This window comes from Phyllostomus discolor, chromosome 6 (assembly GCF_004126475.2).
Source record: "Phyllostomus discolor isolate MPI-MPIP mPhyDis1 chromosome 6, mPhyDis1.pri.v3, whole genome shotgun sequence".
Taxonomy (NCBI): Eukaryota; Metazoa; Chordata; class Mammalia; order Chiroptera; family Phyllostomidae; genus Phyllostomus; species Phyllostomus discolor.
In genome coordinates this window covers 50178475-50191094 of record NC_040908.2, presented here as the reverse complement: position 1 = coordinate 50191094, position 12620 = coordinate 50178475, and the positions used below count along the sequence as shown (strand labels likewise).

At 42.8% G+C, this 12620-nt stretch overlaps 1 protein-coding gene across 1 annotated transcript in view; it reads left to right on the top strand.

The window, feature by feature from the left end:
- ANTXR1 (ANTXR cell adhesion molecule 1) overlaps nucleotides 1–6895 on the top strand; it is a 230344-nt gene extending 223449 nt beyond the window's left edge. Inside the window, exon 18 of the mRNA XM_028514747.2 lies at nucleotides 2933–6895. Coding sequence (XP_028370548.1) covers nucleotides 2933–3193 — 261 coding nt within the window. The 3' untranslated portion in view covers nucleotides 3194–6895. The remainder of the gene's footprint in view (nucleotides 1–2932) is intronic.
- Nucleotides 6896–12620: the final 5725 nt, after the last annotated feature.

Here is a 12620-nt window from a genome sequence, read left to right as displayed (position 1 = left end):
TTTAATTCAACTCCTACCCTCCACTGGCTGTGCAATCTTGGGCACATTATTTGAAGCCCTCAGTCTTTTTCTGCACAGTGAGATAATAACACTCAGCTCGCAGGGGTTTAATAATAAAGAAGATGTTGTACCTGGACATTCCTAATCCTCTTCCCAACACCACTAGGTTCCATCAGATAAAAGTGGCATTTTCCAGCCTGGGAGGAACACCACCTCGCCTCCTGCCAAGCTCCCACTTAGCAGGAGATATTGTTGCATTTTCTCCTTAGAATTTATCTAGAGCATTTTGTTGCTAATGTGTGAAAATAACTGGCATTCGTTCTTCATAAATGAGCAAGCTGGGGTAAACTGAGGTCAAAGCCAAATTTTAGATCTGCATCAAACCACTGAAAAACAATCCTGCAAAGAATTAAAGTGGGTTACAAAGACCAGTGTCGGAACTGAGAGCTCCCATCGTCCTAGCAACATTTTAAGCAAACACTGGTGCAGATTCGCTGGCATACGGGACACTGAGAACATCTGGCCTTTCTATTATCCTCTCACAAGCAAAAAATGATGTCGTGTAAACTGATCTTTAGGCCAATTATGTGGTCTAAGTGTTACCATGTTTGTGTTGGCTCCTCAGGCTCCAGGTTTTAAGAACTTAGTTTGTAGCCACACCCCTCCCTGAAGCCCTAATTGTGTCTTACTGTAACTGACCCCAGGGATTTGTTTGTGCCAGGTCTGCACCTTTGTTCAGGACAATAAGTATGTGTAAATGCATCATCAGTAAACTGGGTGTGCAAAGCACTGTGGGAGGTCCTATGAGAATAGGTTACAGGAGTTACATAGAAGAGAGTGCATAAGAGGGCAGGTCTGAGGTCTGCTCCGGTCACATGGCCAATGCTACATTTTTTCCCCCTGTATGTCAGTTTTATTATAGAAGCCAGGCATGGTGTATAGAGGCTCTAGCCCGCAGCTTCCTTAGAAGGCACTAAACTAGGAGTCAGAAAACCTGATGCTACCTCCAGCTTGCCTCTCTACAGTAGATAAGGCCATTATTGTGTCTGAGTGTGTTTCCGAATCCAGACATAACTTCATTATACAAGCACCACGTGCCAGGCACCGTTCCAAGACCTTCACCAGCACTGATTATGTAGGTTAATTATCATAATGACTATCAGCAGCAGGTGGTATCATTATCCCACCCCACGTCACACAGTGAGGTGTCCTGCAGCAGGGATGCAGTGGGGGCAGCGAGCCTACCCCTCCCCCCTGGCTGCTTAATAGCCCAGTGCTCTGGGCTATTATGTCTACTCCAATGTGCTAGGGTCGATAGTGAACCACAGCCCCGTGCTCTGGAGCAGCAGACCTGGAGTGCAGTCCTGGAGTGTTACTGACCATAGGAAGGGGGCTCCATGCCTCTCCCCGCCTCAGCCTACCCTAGCCTCCTGCAGCTATAGCCATAAGGCAATGATGGCAGCTGGAGGGGCTGACTAGGAAGGTCTTTCTCACACCTCACACCCAACTCCCAGCCTCTGGATTAATGGGCCTCTTCTCTTGCTCCATCCCACATCACTGATCTCTAGAGGGAGGGAGAGAGCAGGGGATGGCCAGCCCTAAAGGAAATCAAAAGCCACCCAGGGACTTGACCCCAGGCACCAGCTGCTCCTTCCCCAGGATTGGAATTTTCCTTCAGCTTTAAAGGATATGAATCTCTCGCCTCTCGCTCTGACTTAGCATGTCTAGGAACGAAGGGCAGACTGTGTAGTACAGTAAATCCCAAACTCTGAGCTGTCCATTACAGGAATTATCACAGATGGTAACCATTAGGACTTCAACATCTTGAAGGAAAGAGTTTTATCCAGAATCACAAATAAACTGTAACCAAGGCTTAGATTTATCAAGCTGTGAAAGAAGGCCACTGGACAACTGGGAATTTACAGTACTGGGTTGCAAAATCAACCGGAGGCATGAAAACTTGCACTGGATCTGGGAGCTCTGGGCAACGCAGTTAGTGGACCCCCAATCAGGACCTCACAAAGTTAGGCCCTGGTTTAATCTCATGAAATGCAAGCTCAGAGAAGATGGGGCACTGGCATCTAAATACGGCATTGTAATCCCTAAACCAATAGTGTAGCAGCAAAATATAAAACAAGGCCACTCCCTTCCAGAAGTTTCTCATCTGAACAGGGAGGCAGAGCATTTACAGATCACCTGGTTTTAGTATGCAGGCCTCCGTGCGAGGCATAGATTGTAACTAGAGAAGAACTCAGGGAGGGAAGCAAAGGCTAAGTAACTGGAGTCATCAGAGAAAGGTGTGTGACGGAGAAGGGACTGGACTTAGGAATTGAAGGATGGGTGGAGATGCACACATGCGAGCAAAGGTTTGCTCAGACCCCACGTCTCCCACCAACACACACTGCATCCCAGCGGTGACTGCCACCCCAAGCCAAGTCTCAAAGTACACACTTGTGTGTCCTACAGGGAATTGTCCTACAGGGAATTGATGCTCAAACTCCACCTACCCCACCTCTTCCTAGTTGTGTGGCCTTGGGAAAGTGACTTACCTTTTCTGAGCCTGTTTCCTCTGGGATGAAATGCAACAATGGATATTCATACCTGGCATTGCCAGGCTGCTGAAGTCAATGACCTCTGTACTCAGCTTGACCCTATGCGTCTGGTTAAGGTTCGGGCCCCTTCCTTTACTCCTTGAGAGACTGTGGAAAAAATTAACTTTAACAAATAATTTTTCGACAGAGTAAGCTCAGAAAAAGGAAACAGGAAGCTTATTTGTTGCCAAGTTCTACTGTACACCAGCAGAGTGCTGCCATGAATGTTGTGTCAGCGTTCTACGTGCTTCTCTCAGGCCGCCCACACACTTCCCCCCTGCCCTGTCCTCAGGTCACAGCAAGCTTCTGCTCACATTTCCTTCTCTCTGATTCTCTTCCAGGGACGCTGTATCAACTTCACCAGAGTCAAGAACAATCCGCCCACCAAGTACCCCCTCAACAACGCCTACCACACCAGCTCACCGCCTCCGGCCCCCATCTACACTCCCCCACCTCCTGCATCCCACTGCCCTCCCCCACCCCCCAGTGCCCCCACTCCTCCAATTCCATCTCCACCTTCCACACTTCCCCCGCCCCCTCAGGCTCCACCTCCCAACAGGGCACCACCCCCGTCCCGGCCTCCTCCTAGACCTTCTGTCTAGAACCCAAAGCTTGTGCTCTGGGCAGTCTCAGAAACTTTAGGGAGGAGGCTCCTCTGTGTTGTTAGAGCAAGTCTTTCCAGTTAAAGGAGGCTTCCACTTTGGAAATCAGTGGTGATAAAGCCCAGTGGTGATGTTCACACACTTTAAAATTTGGTGTGTAATGCCAATATGCCAACAATTGTGATCCATGGAAAGAAACCGAAATTTTAAAATGCCTGAAAACAAATGAGGCAACTACAGTCACAATTATAGCCAGCCAGACATCACCTCTAGAAGGTTCCAGAGACAATGAAACTGCTGAGATGCTCTAAATGGGAATGTGTCTTGTGGAAGACCAATAAGAAATCATTTCTCTGAGGGTGAAATGCAGAGTCGGATAAGAAATAACATTGCTGAGTTTCTAATGCTGCTTTTCCTCCTCCACTCCAATTCCATCATTTAACCGTGGACCTTGGCCTAGGAACCAAGGAATCCTGACCCCTATGCACCACCCAGGAAGGTGGAAACCCTTTGCTGACAGTTTTGGGGAAAGCTTGAAATGGCCACTGTGGCAAGAAACTCAACATCAGACAGATATCCAAAACCATGTCTTACTGAGATTTTCAGAGGAGTAAAAATATGCCACATTTTCCTTTCAAATTCTCCCAATTTCCAAGTGAGGAAGAGAGCAGGTGTTTACTGATGGAAAAAGGTATGTAGCCATGTTGCTGTGTAAGTGAAATCAGGTGTGTGCATTGACAAGGGACCTGCTGATGGGAGCATCCAATAGTTTCTAAAACCCACAGGCCATCAGCAGCTTGAGGTGGCTGGCTTTGGCCCAACGTAGTCCCCTGAATCCACAGACAACACATTGTCGGATAAGCAACCTGTTAATGATTCGTGTTAAAAATCAAGGTTTGGCTTTGGTTTAAATCATTTCAGATATGAAGAAGTGATTGATCCTGTTTTCCAGAGGCAAATGTGAGTTGATCTTCCCAAAATGGCACCACTCACACCTACCACAGAATTTCACTGATTTTATTTTTCTTTCTTGGTAGAGTTATGTATCAGAGACTTCTAGGTAGAGCTGAGAGACAACGGTCCTGACATAATCAGAAAACTATCTCCAGTTTCTTTGATTAACCCCAAACAAGGCATGTATGTAGATGCAAATAGATTTCTCCTTGGCTTTTTAACATACTCACAATTTATTATCAGCTGTTGACCCAGAGGCATACACCAGAAATGCTTGGCCTGAAATTCCCACCATGCCTGAGACTCACTCCATTGTTCCAAGTCTTTCTGAATCTGTTGTGAGCAGTAAGCCCTATCAGCACTTTGTAAACATTGGGCCTCATCACCCAAGGGTGGAAACGGTCATTTTCCAGGGCCTCCTGCACCAACCTATTCAAAATTATCTCCCCCCTCCAGCTTTCCACAGGTCTTAACATTACTCTCCCAAACTTTTTAAATATTTTCAGGAACAAAGCACAATCAATATAAATATAAACTTAGTGCTTTGGGCTCTGGTCTCCAAAGATCCTTCCAGAACAAATCAAGCCAGACTCATTCTTTCACCTTACTTACTACAGAGACATAAGGACTTGGCATGCATTCCATTAACACCAATTCTTGTAGCCTCAACAGACATTGCTTATCAATCACAGCACTATCTCCCATGGAGCCCTGTGATTTCTTCACAATCTTCAAATCACAACTCCAAACAGCCACCACTCATCAGTCAGAATTGAGAGAGAGATGAGCCCTGTTTGTCATCGCTAGGTAGAAAACAAAATAAACAAGGATTGCACGGGGTGGTGGGGCCCGGGGGAACCCTTGGGCATAAAAGGTACAGTCAGGGGAACATGGATCTGGGCACACTGCCTGGACTGTAGGCACCAAACCTGCAGTGCCAATGCCAACCTGGCACTCCCCCATGTGCACCGAACTCAGCCCTTCTCCCAGCCTGCTGCCTCCAGAGAATCCCCAACTATTCTCCTAGAGCTAAAATCAGAAGTATTTTCCAAGACTTATGAAAGCAACCCCCCTCCCCAACCTGGCCCATATTGTCTATTTTTAGAATACTAGGCTTCTTCTTTAGGGTAGTCCTTCCTGAAGTGGGGACCAGAATGTCCCGGCCACCTGCAGGGACACTGCTGGACTCCAGAAAACCATTCCATAGAAGAATGGGTTCCCCAGGCTCCCAGTGTAGAGCTGTTGAGCCCACGACAACTGTTTTGACTGCTGGCAGTACAGAACAGTCCACCCCACACCACTGCCGCGTGACTCTGCATGCGGCCCAAAGAAACATCAAGCCCAGATGCTGACATTGTTATGAAAAAAGATGGTGGGCATCGAGTAAGAATGCAGCACTCGGGACCTCAGGGGCACGGCAGTCAGAGGCCCAGTGCAGTTTCTGGGATGTTTCAGTGAACTTTTTGATGAAATAGGGAACTGCAAATATATGATGATTTTGAAGAGGATTAGCAGGGTGTGTCCTTAAAACTGACTCATCATGTCATCTGTAGTCATTTGGAATTACAGTTGGAAAAGAAAAACACCTATACTGTATGAACAAGGCAATATTTTAATAGTAGGCTATTACAGGCAGGAAAATTCTTTAGCTGGTTTATAAAATCTATCATACTTGTATCATTCCCTGTAAAAGGCAGCAGACATATGATTGTGATCAGGAAACTGCACAAAATTATTTTTTAAACCCCTATGTTATTGTCTTCGTGAAGTTTTTTTATAATAAAACCCAACTTTTGTTGTATATATTCGTATTCCATGTGTTAGATGGAAGCATTTCCTACCCAGTGTGAATAAAAAGAACAGTTGTAGTAAATTATTATAAAGCCAATGATATTTCATGGCAGGTTATTCTACCAAGCTGTGCTTGTTGTTTTTTCCCATGACTGTATTGCTTTTATAAATGTACAAATAGTTACTGAAATGACGAGACCCTTGTTTGCACAGCATTAATGAGAACCTTGAGGGGTCCTCTCTGTTAACAACACACAGACAGTTTCTGGCCTGGAGCATAGTACATATTCCAGTGAGACATAAGGTCTCTCTTTTCCCAAGGTCAAGAACAGAGATGGAGAACAAATTAATGAATAGTCTTGGATACCTGGCCTTGAGTAACTTCATTGTAAGTATTACCAGAATGAGCAAAGATGATCTCAAAATTTCATACACACTAAAGTCCAAACACTGTGTCAGATGAGGGAAACCATCAAAAAATCAGACAAAAATAATAGTTATTATGAGATAATGAGCAACAGTTTCAGCCCAGAGCTAATTCAATAAAAATAATTAATGCTGTGTAAAATGGGTTGAATTAGTTCGCAAGCTATATAAAGTTATGTGCAGTAAGAAGTCTGTTAATGCACACCAGATAGGAATGGGGTGTTCTCGTCAATTGCCTTTTCTAGTTATCTGAGCTCTACTATATTATCATACTTGGATAACCAATTTAAAAGAATTAGAATATGATTTTTAATACACTTAACATTAAACTCTTCTTCTAATTCTTTCTCCTTTCTGTGATAATTCAGAAGACAGTTATGGACCTCCAGCGCCTCTGAGTCATTGTTATAAAAAATTCAGTTATCGCTGTACCATGCTATAGAGACTGGGCTAAACCTGTACAATGAAAACCCTGGTTGCTTTTTAAAAAACAAAAAAACAAAAAAAAAAACAATAAACTCTTAAAATCAACTCTTTTACTGGTTGTTTCTTTGTTATAAAAATAAAACATAGATTTTTCAAGTGTTTACATTCTGGTCATAATAAAATGTCTGTGTTGGGACTTCTGGCCAAGATGGAGGCATAGGTAGATACACTGTGCCTCACACAACCAAAAGAAGGACAACAACAAATTAAAAAAGAAAAAAACACAGAACTGACAAAAAATCGAACTGTATGGAAGTCCCACAACCAAAGAATTAAAGAGGAAGCATTCATCCAGACCAGTAGGAGAGACAGAGACAGGCAGCCAGGGTGGAGAGGAATCACAGCAAGGTGGTGGCTGGTGTACCAGGTCCCACATTCGCATGCAGATAACCCAGGAGGAACAACTGGGGAGCGAGACAGACCTCGCAACCCAGAGTTTCAATGTGGGAAAATAAGGCCTCAAACCTCTGATTGAAAATACCTGTGGGCATTGAGGCAGCAGTGGGAGAAACTATCAGCCTCACAGGAGAGTTTGTTGGAGAGACCCACAGGATCCTAGGACATACACAAACCCACCCACCCAGGAGTCAGCACCAGAAGGGCCCAATTTGTTTGTGGGTAGTGGAGGAAGTGACTGAAAACAGGCAGAGAGCGAAGCAAGTGCCATTGTTCCCTCTCGGACCCCTGCCCCACATACAATGTCACAACCCAGTGATATGGGTTGCCCCACCCTGGTGAACACCTAAGGCTACACCCCTTACTATGTAACAGGTGTGCCAAGACAAAAAAAAATGGCGCAAACAAAAGAACAGATCAAAGCTCCAGAAAAAATACCACTAAGTGACAAAGAGATAGCCAACTTATCAGATATGCACAGTTCAGAACACTGATGATCAGGATGTTCACAGAATTGGTTGAGTATGGTCTCAAATTAGATCAAAAAATGAAGGCTATGAAAGGTGAAATAAAAGAAATATACAGGGAAACAACAGGGATGGGAAGGAAATCAGCACTCAAATCAACAATGTGTACCAGAAGGAATAAATAAACATTCAACCAGAACAGAATGAAGAAACAAGAATTCAAAAAAATGAGGAGAGGCTTAAGAACCTCTGGGACAACTTGAAACATTTCAACATCTGAATCATAGGGATGCCAGAAGGAGAAGAGGAAGAGCAAGAAATGGAAAATATAATGAAGGAGAGCTTCCACAATCTGGCAAAGGAAAAGGACTTCCAGGAAGTCCAGGAAGCTCAGAGAGTCCCAAAGAAGTTGGTCCCAAGAATACACACACCAAGGCACATCATAATTACATTACCCAAGATTGAAGATAAGGAGAGAATCTTAAAAGCAGGAAGAGAAAAGGAGACAGTTACCTACAAAGGAGTGCCCATAAGACTGTCAGCTGATTTCTCAAAAGAGACCTTGCAGGCAAGAAGGGGCTGGAAAGAAATATTCCAAGTCATGAGAGGCAAGGACCTACATCCAGGATTACTCTGTCCAGCAAAGCTTTCATTCAGAATGGAAGGGCAGATAAAGTGCTTCTCAGATAAGGTCAAGTTAAAGGAGTTCATCATCACCAAGCCCTTATTATATAAAATGTTAAAGGGATTTATCTAAGAAAAAGAAAATCAAAACTATGAACAGTAAAATGACAACAAATTCATAACTATCAACAACTGAACCTAAAAACAAAAACAAACTGAGCAAACAACTAGAACAGGAACAGAATCACAGAAATGGAGATCACATGGTGGGTTATCAACAGGGGAGCAGAAGAGGGAGAGAGGGGGAAAAGATACAAAGAATAAGTAGCATAAATGTAGGTAGAAAATAGACAGGGGGAGGTTAAGAATAGTATGGGAAATGTAGAAGCCAAAGAACCTATAAGTATGATACGTGGACATGAAATAAAGGGGGGAAATGTGGGTGGGAGGGGGTGTGCAGGATGGAGGGGAATAAAGGGGGAAATGAGACAACTGTAATAGCATAATCAATGACATATATATTTTTAAAAATTGTCCGTGTCATTCTGCAAATGAAATTATCTCAAATTATTTTATATCCTCCACTAAACTTTTGCTGTCTTGATTACTCTCATTTCTTCTTTAGCTGTCCAATTTGTAATATTCCTTATTTCCAGCAGTGGTTTTAAATTTTAAAAAGTAACTCATGTTAAATGAAAAATTAGATGGAAAGTGGAGACAGAGAAGCATACACAAAAAATATATATTGTTTCTTTTAGGATTACATCTAGCTGCCTATAACAAAATTGTGGCTATGACTGATTTGATTTGCAGAGTAAGGATTCCAGAGGTTTGCAGCTGCTCAAGAAACGGCAGCATTATAGGTAGGGTGGCAGTAAATACCCTTCTGTCTACATACACTTCAAAATATGATTATTATTTCTGCATCTCTGATACAAACCACTTTATTTTTCTTAACAGTTTCGGTTCAGCTCCTCCAGTTACATTTTTTTGTAGGTAAAAGAGTGTCTCTTAATCATTCCTGAACTTGTTTATTTACAAATCCTCAAGCTTTGAGATTATCATTGTAATCAAACCCTCTGCAAACAAGAAATTAAGTCAGAGTTTCTTTTCAGGATTTCATTAATATTCCATTTTCATAGCATTTTGAGACATTTTTGATACATAGACATTTTTAAAATTACATTCTTAATCATTGAATCATTTTGAGATAACCGGCTAGCAATTTGGCAGGGGAAAATGTTGGAGCCCTACCTCACTCCTTACACCAAAATCAGTTCCAGCTGCATTTAATTTAAGTGTAACAAAACCAGAAACATACTAGAAGTGGAAAAGATGCTTATTGTATGGTAAGATTTTTTAATTGTGCATATTGTTTGCATTACCGACCAACTTTCTGATGAAATCACTTCAACTACTCTGAGCAGTGCTCCAATGTGTCAAGTTGACTAAGCAAAGAAACCATTGGGGACAGGAATAAGGTCATTGATCAGGTAGGTGCTGACTGTGAAGTGGAGCAGGAGATCCACAATTACTCATCACTAAATCCAATGTTCTGTCTTTGGAAAAAATATGCCTTTCTCTAGAGTCCCACAAGTATGTAACTACCAATATAACACTTGTCCATCTAAACATATTGTAAGCAAGTTTAACATCACTTACAATCATCAAACATTTGGTATAAGGCTGTAGAGTTTCCATGTGCAAAACACACAGATTTTATTTTGGTTATAATTGTATTGCGTTGGCTTGCGGTTATCATACCTAAACAATGTAGGAGCCTTAAAACTCCACAAGGCATAATCTAAACTCTTCTTTTTATTCAATATTTAAATGGTCATGCAGTTATATAAATTCTTCCTGCTGGACTTAAGCTGGGACGATTTTAATTTTTGCAGTTAAAACTGTTCAACATCTCCTTTACTGAATTTTAAATATCATTTCACCATGTACTTATAAAGCAACAACAGCAGTTAACAAAATGCCTGAGTCAGTGAACAGCTCAAAGCAAAGCTCTGTTAGAATATGTTCAATTCTAACGTAGCTGACGTAGAATAGTACGTCCACTGGCATCCTCACTGGGAGCTCCTAGTGAATAGTAACATGGATACAACTCCTTAAAAACATTTGTCTTTGTGCAGTGAAGTAATTTGAATTCTTGCAAAATGTTTTAAAAGTACAAGAAATGTTGGGTATGAGTGCTAAGAGTCCAGAAAACTTCTTATTTTCTTCCAAAGGAGAAGTCATAAGACAGGACTTGCCCCTTTCAAAAATGTGCTCCCCCAGGACTGGCCATGAAAGACCACAGGCCTCTGTCTTCACAGCTCTTTAAATACAAGCCCTTTGACATTCCCCTCCCTGTGAGCCCCACCCCAACTGTGCAGGGTACGGAGCACACAGCTTTTTGTTTAGTTTTACTCTTAGAATTATTTACAGGACTCCTATAGCTTCTCTAAGAAAAACTTGCTTAATTCTGATGATAATCTACATTTCCAAAACAAATCTCTTGTGGAGCAAAGAGCAGTACCTAGATAAGGTGACTCAAAAGCATTCTGACTTAGAAGCATTGGCATTCATCTGAAATTGCAGGAATGGACTTCTCCCCAGGTGGGATGGATTCCTGGTGAGTGGGAAGCAGCCTCTGTCTCTGCAGAGGTGGCCCACATGTTCAGAAGGCAGGCTCCAAAGGGTGGAAGGGAAGACAATGGGAGATCCTCAGACAGGAATTTGAGAGGAGTAAGTCTAGGCAAGGTGGACAACAAAGGAAGAGGTGGCAAAGCAGGCTGCATGCATTCAGGTATGTTGCAGGTAAACTGGGGCTTGGGAGGTTAGCTCAGCTACATGGTCCTGCTGGCTAAAGATAGCCAACATGGTAATATAGTCGCTAGGATGTGACAAAGAACCAAGGGACTATTTAACTCCTGGTGGCAATAACTGCAGTGTTGGGCAGAGCTTCCCTGAGAATGGTACTGATAGCTGACGAGGTTGAGCTGAGGGAAAAGTCCCGACAGACCCTGTTTGATGCCTCTCATGCCAAATGGTGGCAAAGCTGGTAAATAAAGCCATCCACAAGAGGAGTGTTAAACAAAAAACTTTATGACCAAAAGTTTTTCAAACAGAAAGGGCCTATTGATCCATATGCTAGCCAGAGAAAGGACCAGGCCCTGGGGCATGCTGTCGAAGCCAACAGCAGCAGGGCTGTGAGGAGAAAGTGAGCATGGGCACCATCCTGGAGCTGCCGGGCTCTTTTATACATTAAACCTGAGAAGGAAAGATGCAAGTTGTTTTGAAAGAATTTATGCTGGCTTTAAATAAAAGAGGCTGCTTCTGCAATAGGTGCACGGTCTGTAAGGAAAATGTGTTTGCACTTTTGGATTGGTTGTGGGCAACAGTCCGCGAAGTTCATGTGTCAGCAAGATGTGGTAGCGTCTGTGGTCGGCTACTCCATTATTCTCTCTAGAGATAATCACAGAAGTATCCACCTGAGGTTAATTCAAAGTTTCGACATACATTCAGGAATGTAAGCAATCTTACTGGTTTTGGCCCACAGTTGTTCACTGATTTGACTCTCTTGTTTTCTTCCTTCTACCCTCTGGCCTGCTAAAATGTATTTTACGTCATCTCAGAGTTTTTTCTTGTCAGGAGTAATGTGGGTCCCAGTCATTTCTCCAAAAAGAAATATTCTCTTTCCTGCTTTAAACAAGCATGTAAGTACTTGCTACAATACTCCTCTCTAATACTACATTCAGCTGCCTTCTTCACTCCATACAGAACTGGGTGTAATGAGCAGCTCTTCGTTCTGATGCAGACCCATTGTCAATGTCTGGGTCACACATGGACAGTTTTGGTGGTTTTGCTTCCTGTGTGTCCACAGGCTGACCAGACTTTCAGACTTATTCACATCTGCATCTGCTCCAACAACATGTCGCTGCTATGAGGAAGAAGACCTGCAGAGCTCCAGGAGAACTGGAGTCCAAGGCCAGCCCTTGCCAGACAGCTCCATGTGCCCTAGCAAAGCTGCAAAAACAAATGCTCACTCTCATCAGGCCGTGGCCTCTACATGTTACTTGCTGAGACTATTGGTTTTTGCAGGATTTTGATGTTTAGATCAGCATTTTTATATGCTTTTCAATATTAGATTTTAGGAGATTCTTAGAAGGTTATTATCATTATTTAATCTGGAGCCACTAGTAAAAACCAGAAACAATTCCTTCTAGCACTATGTCATAGACATAGTTTTCTTGTTTCTAATTAATAGTGACTAGTAATTGATTTTTTTAATT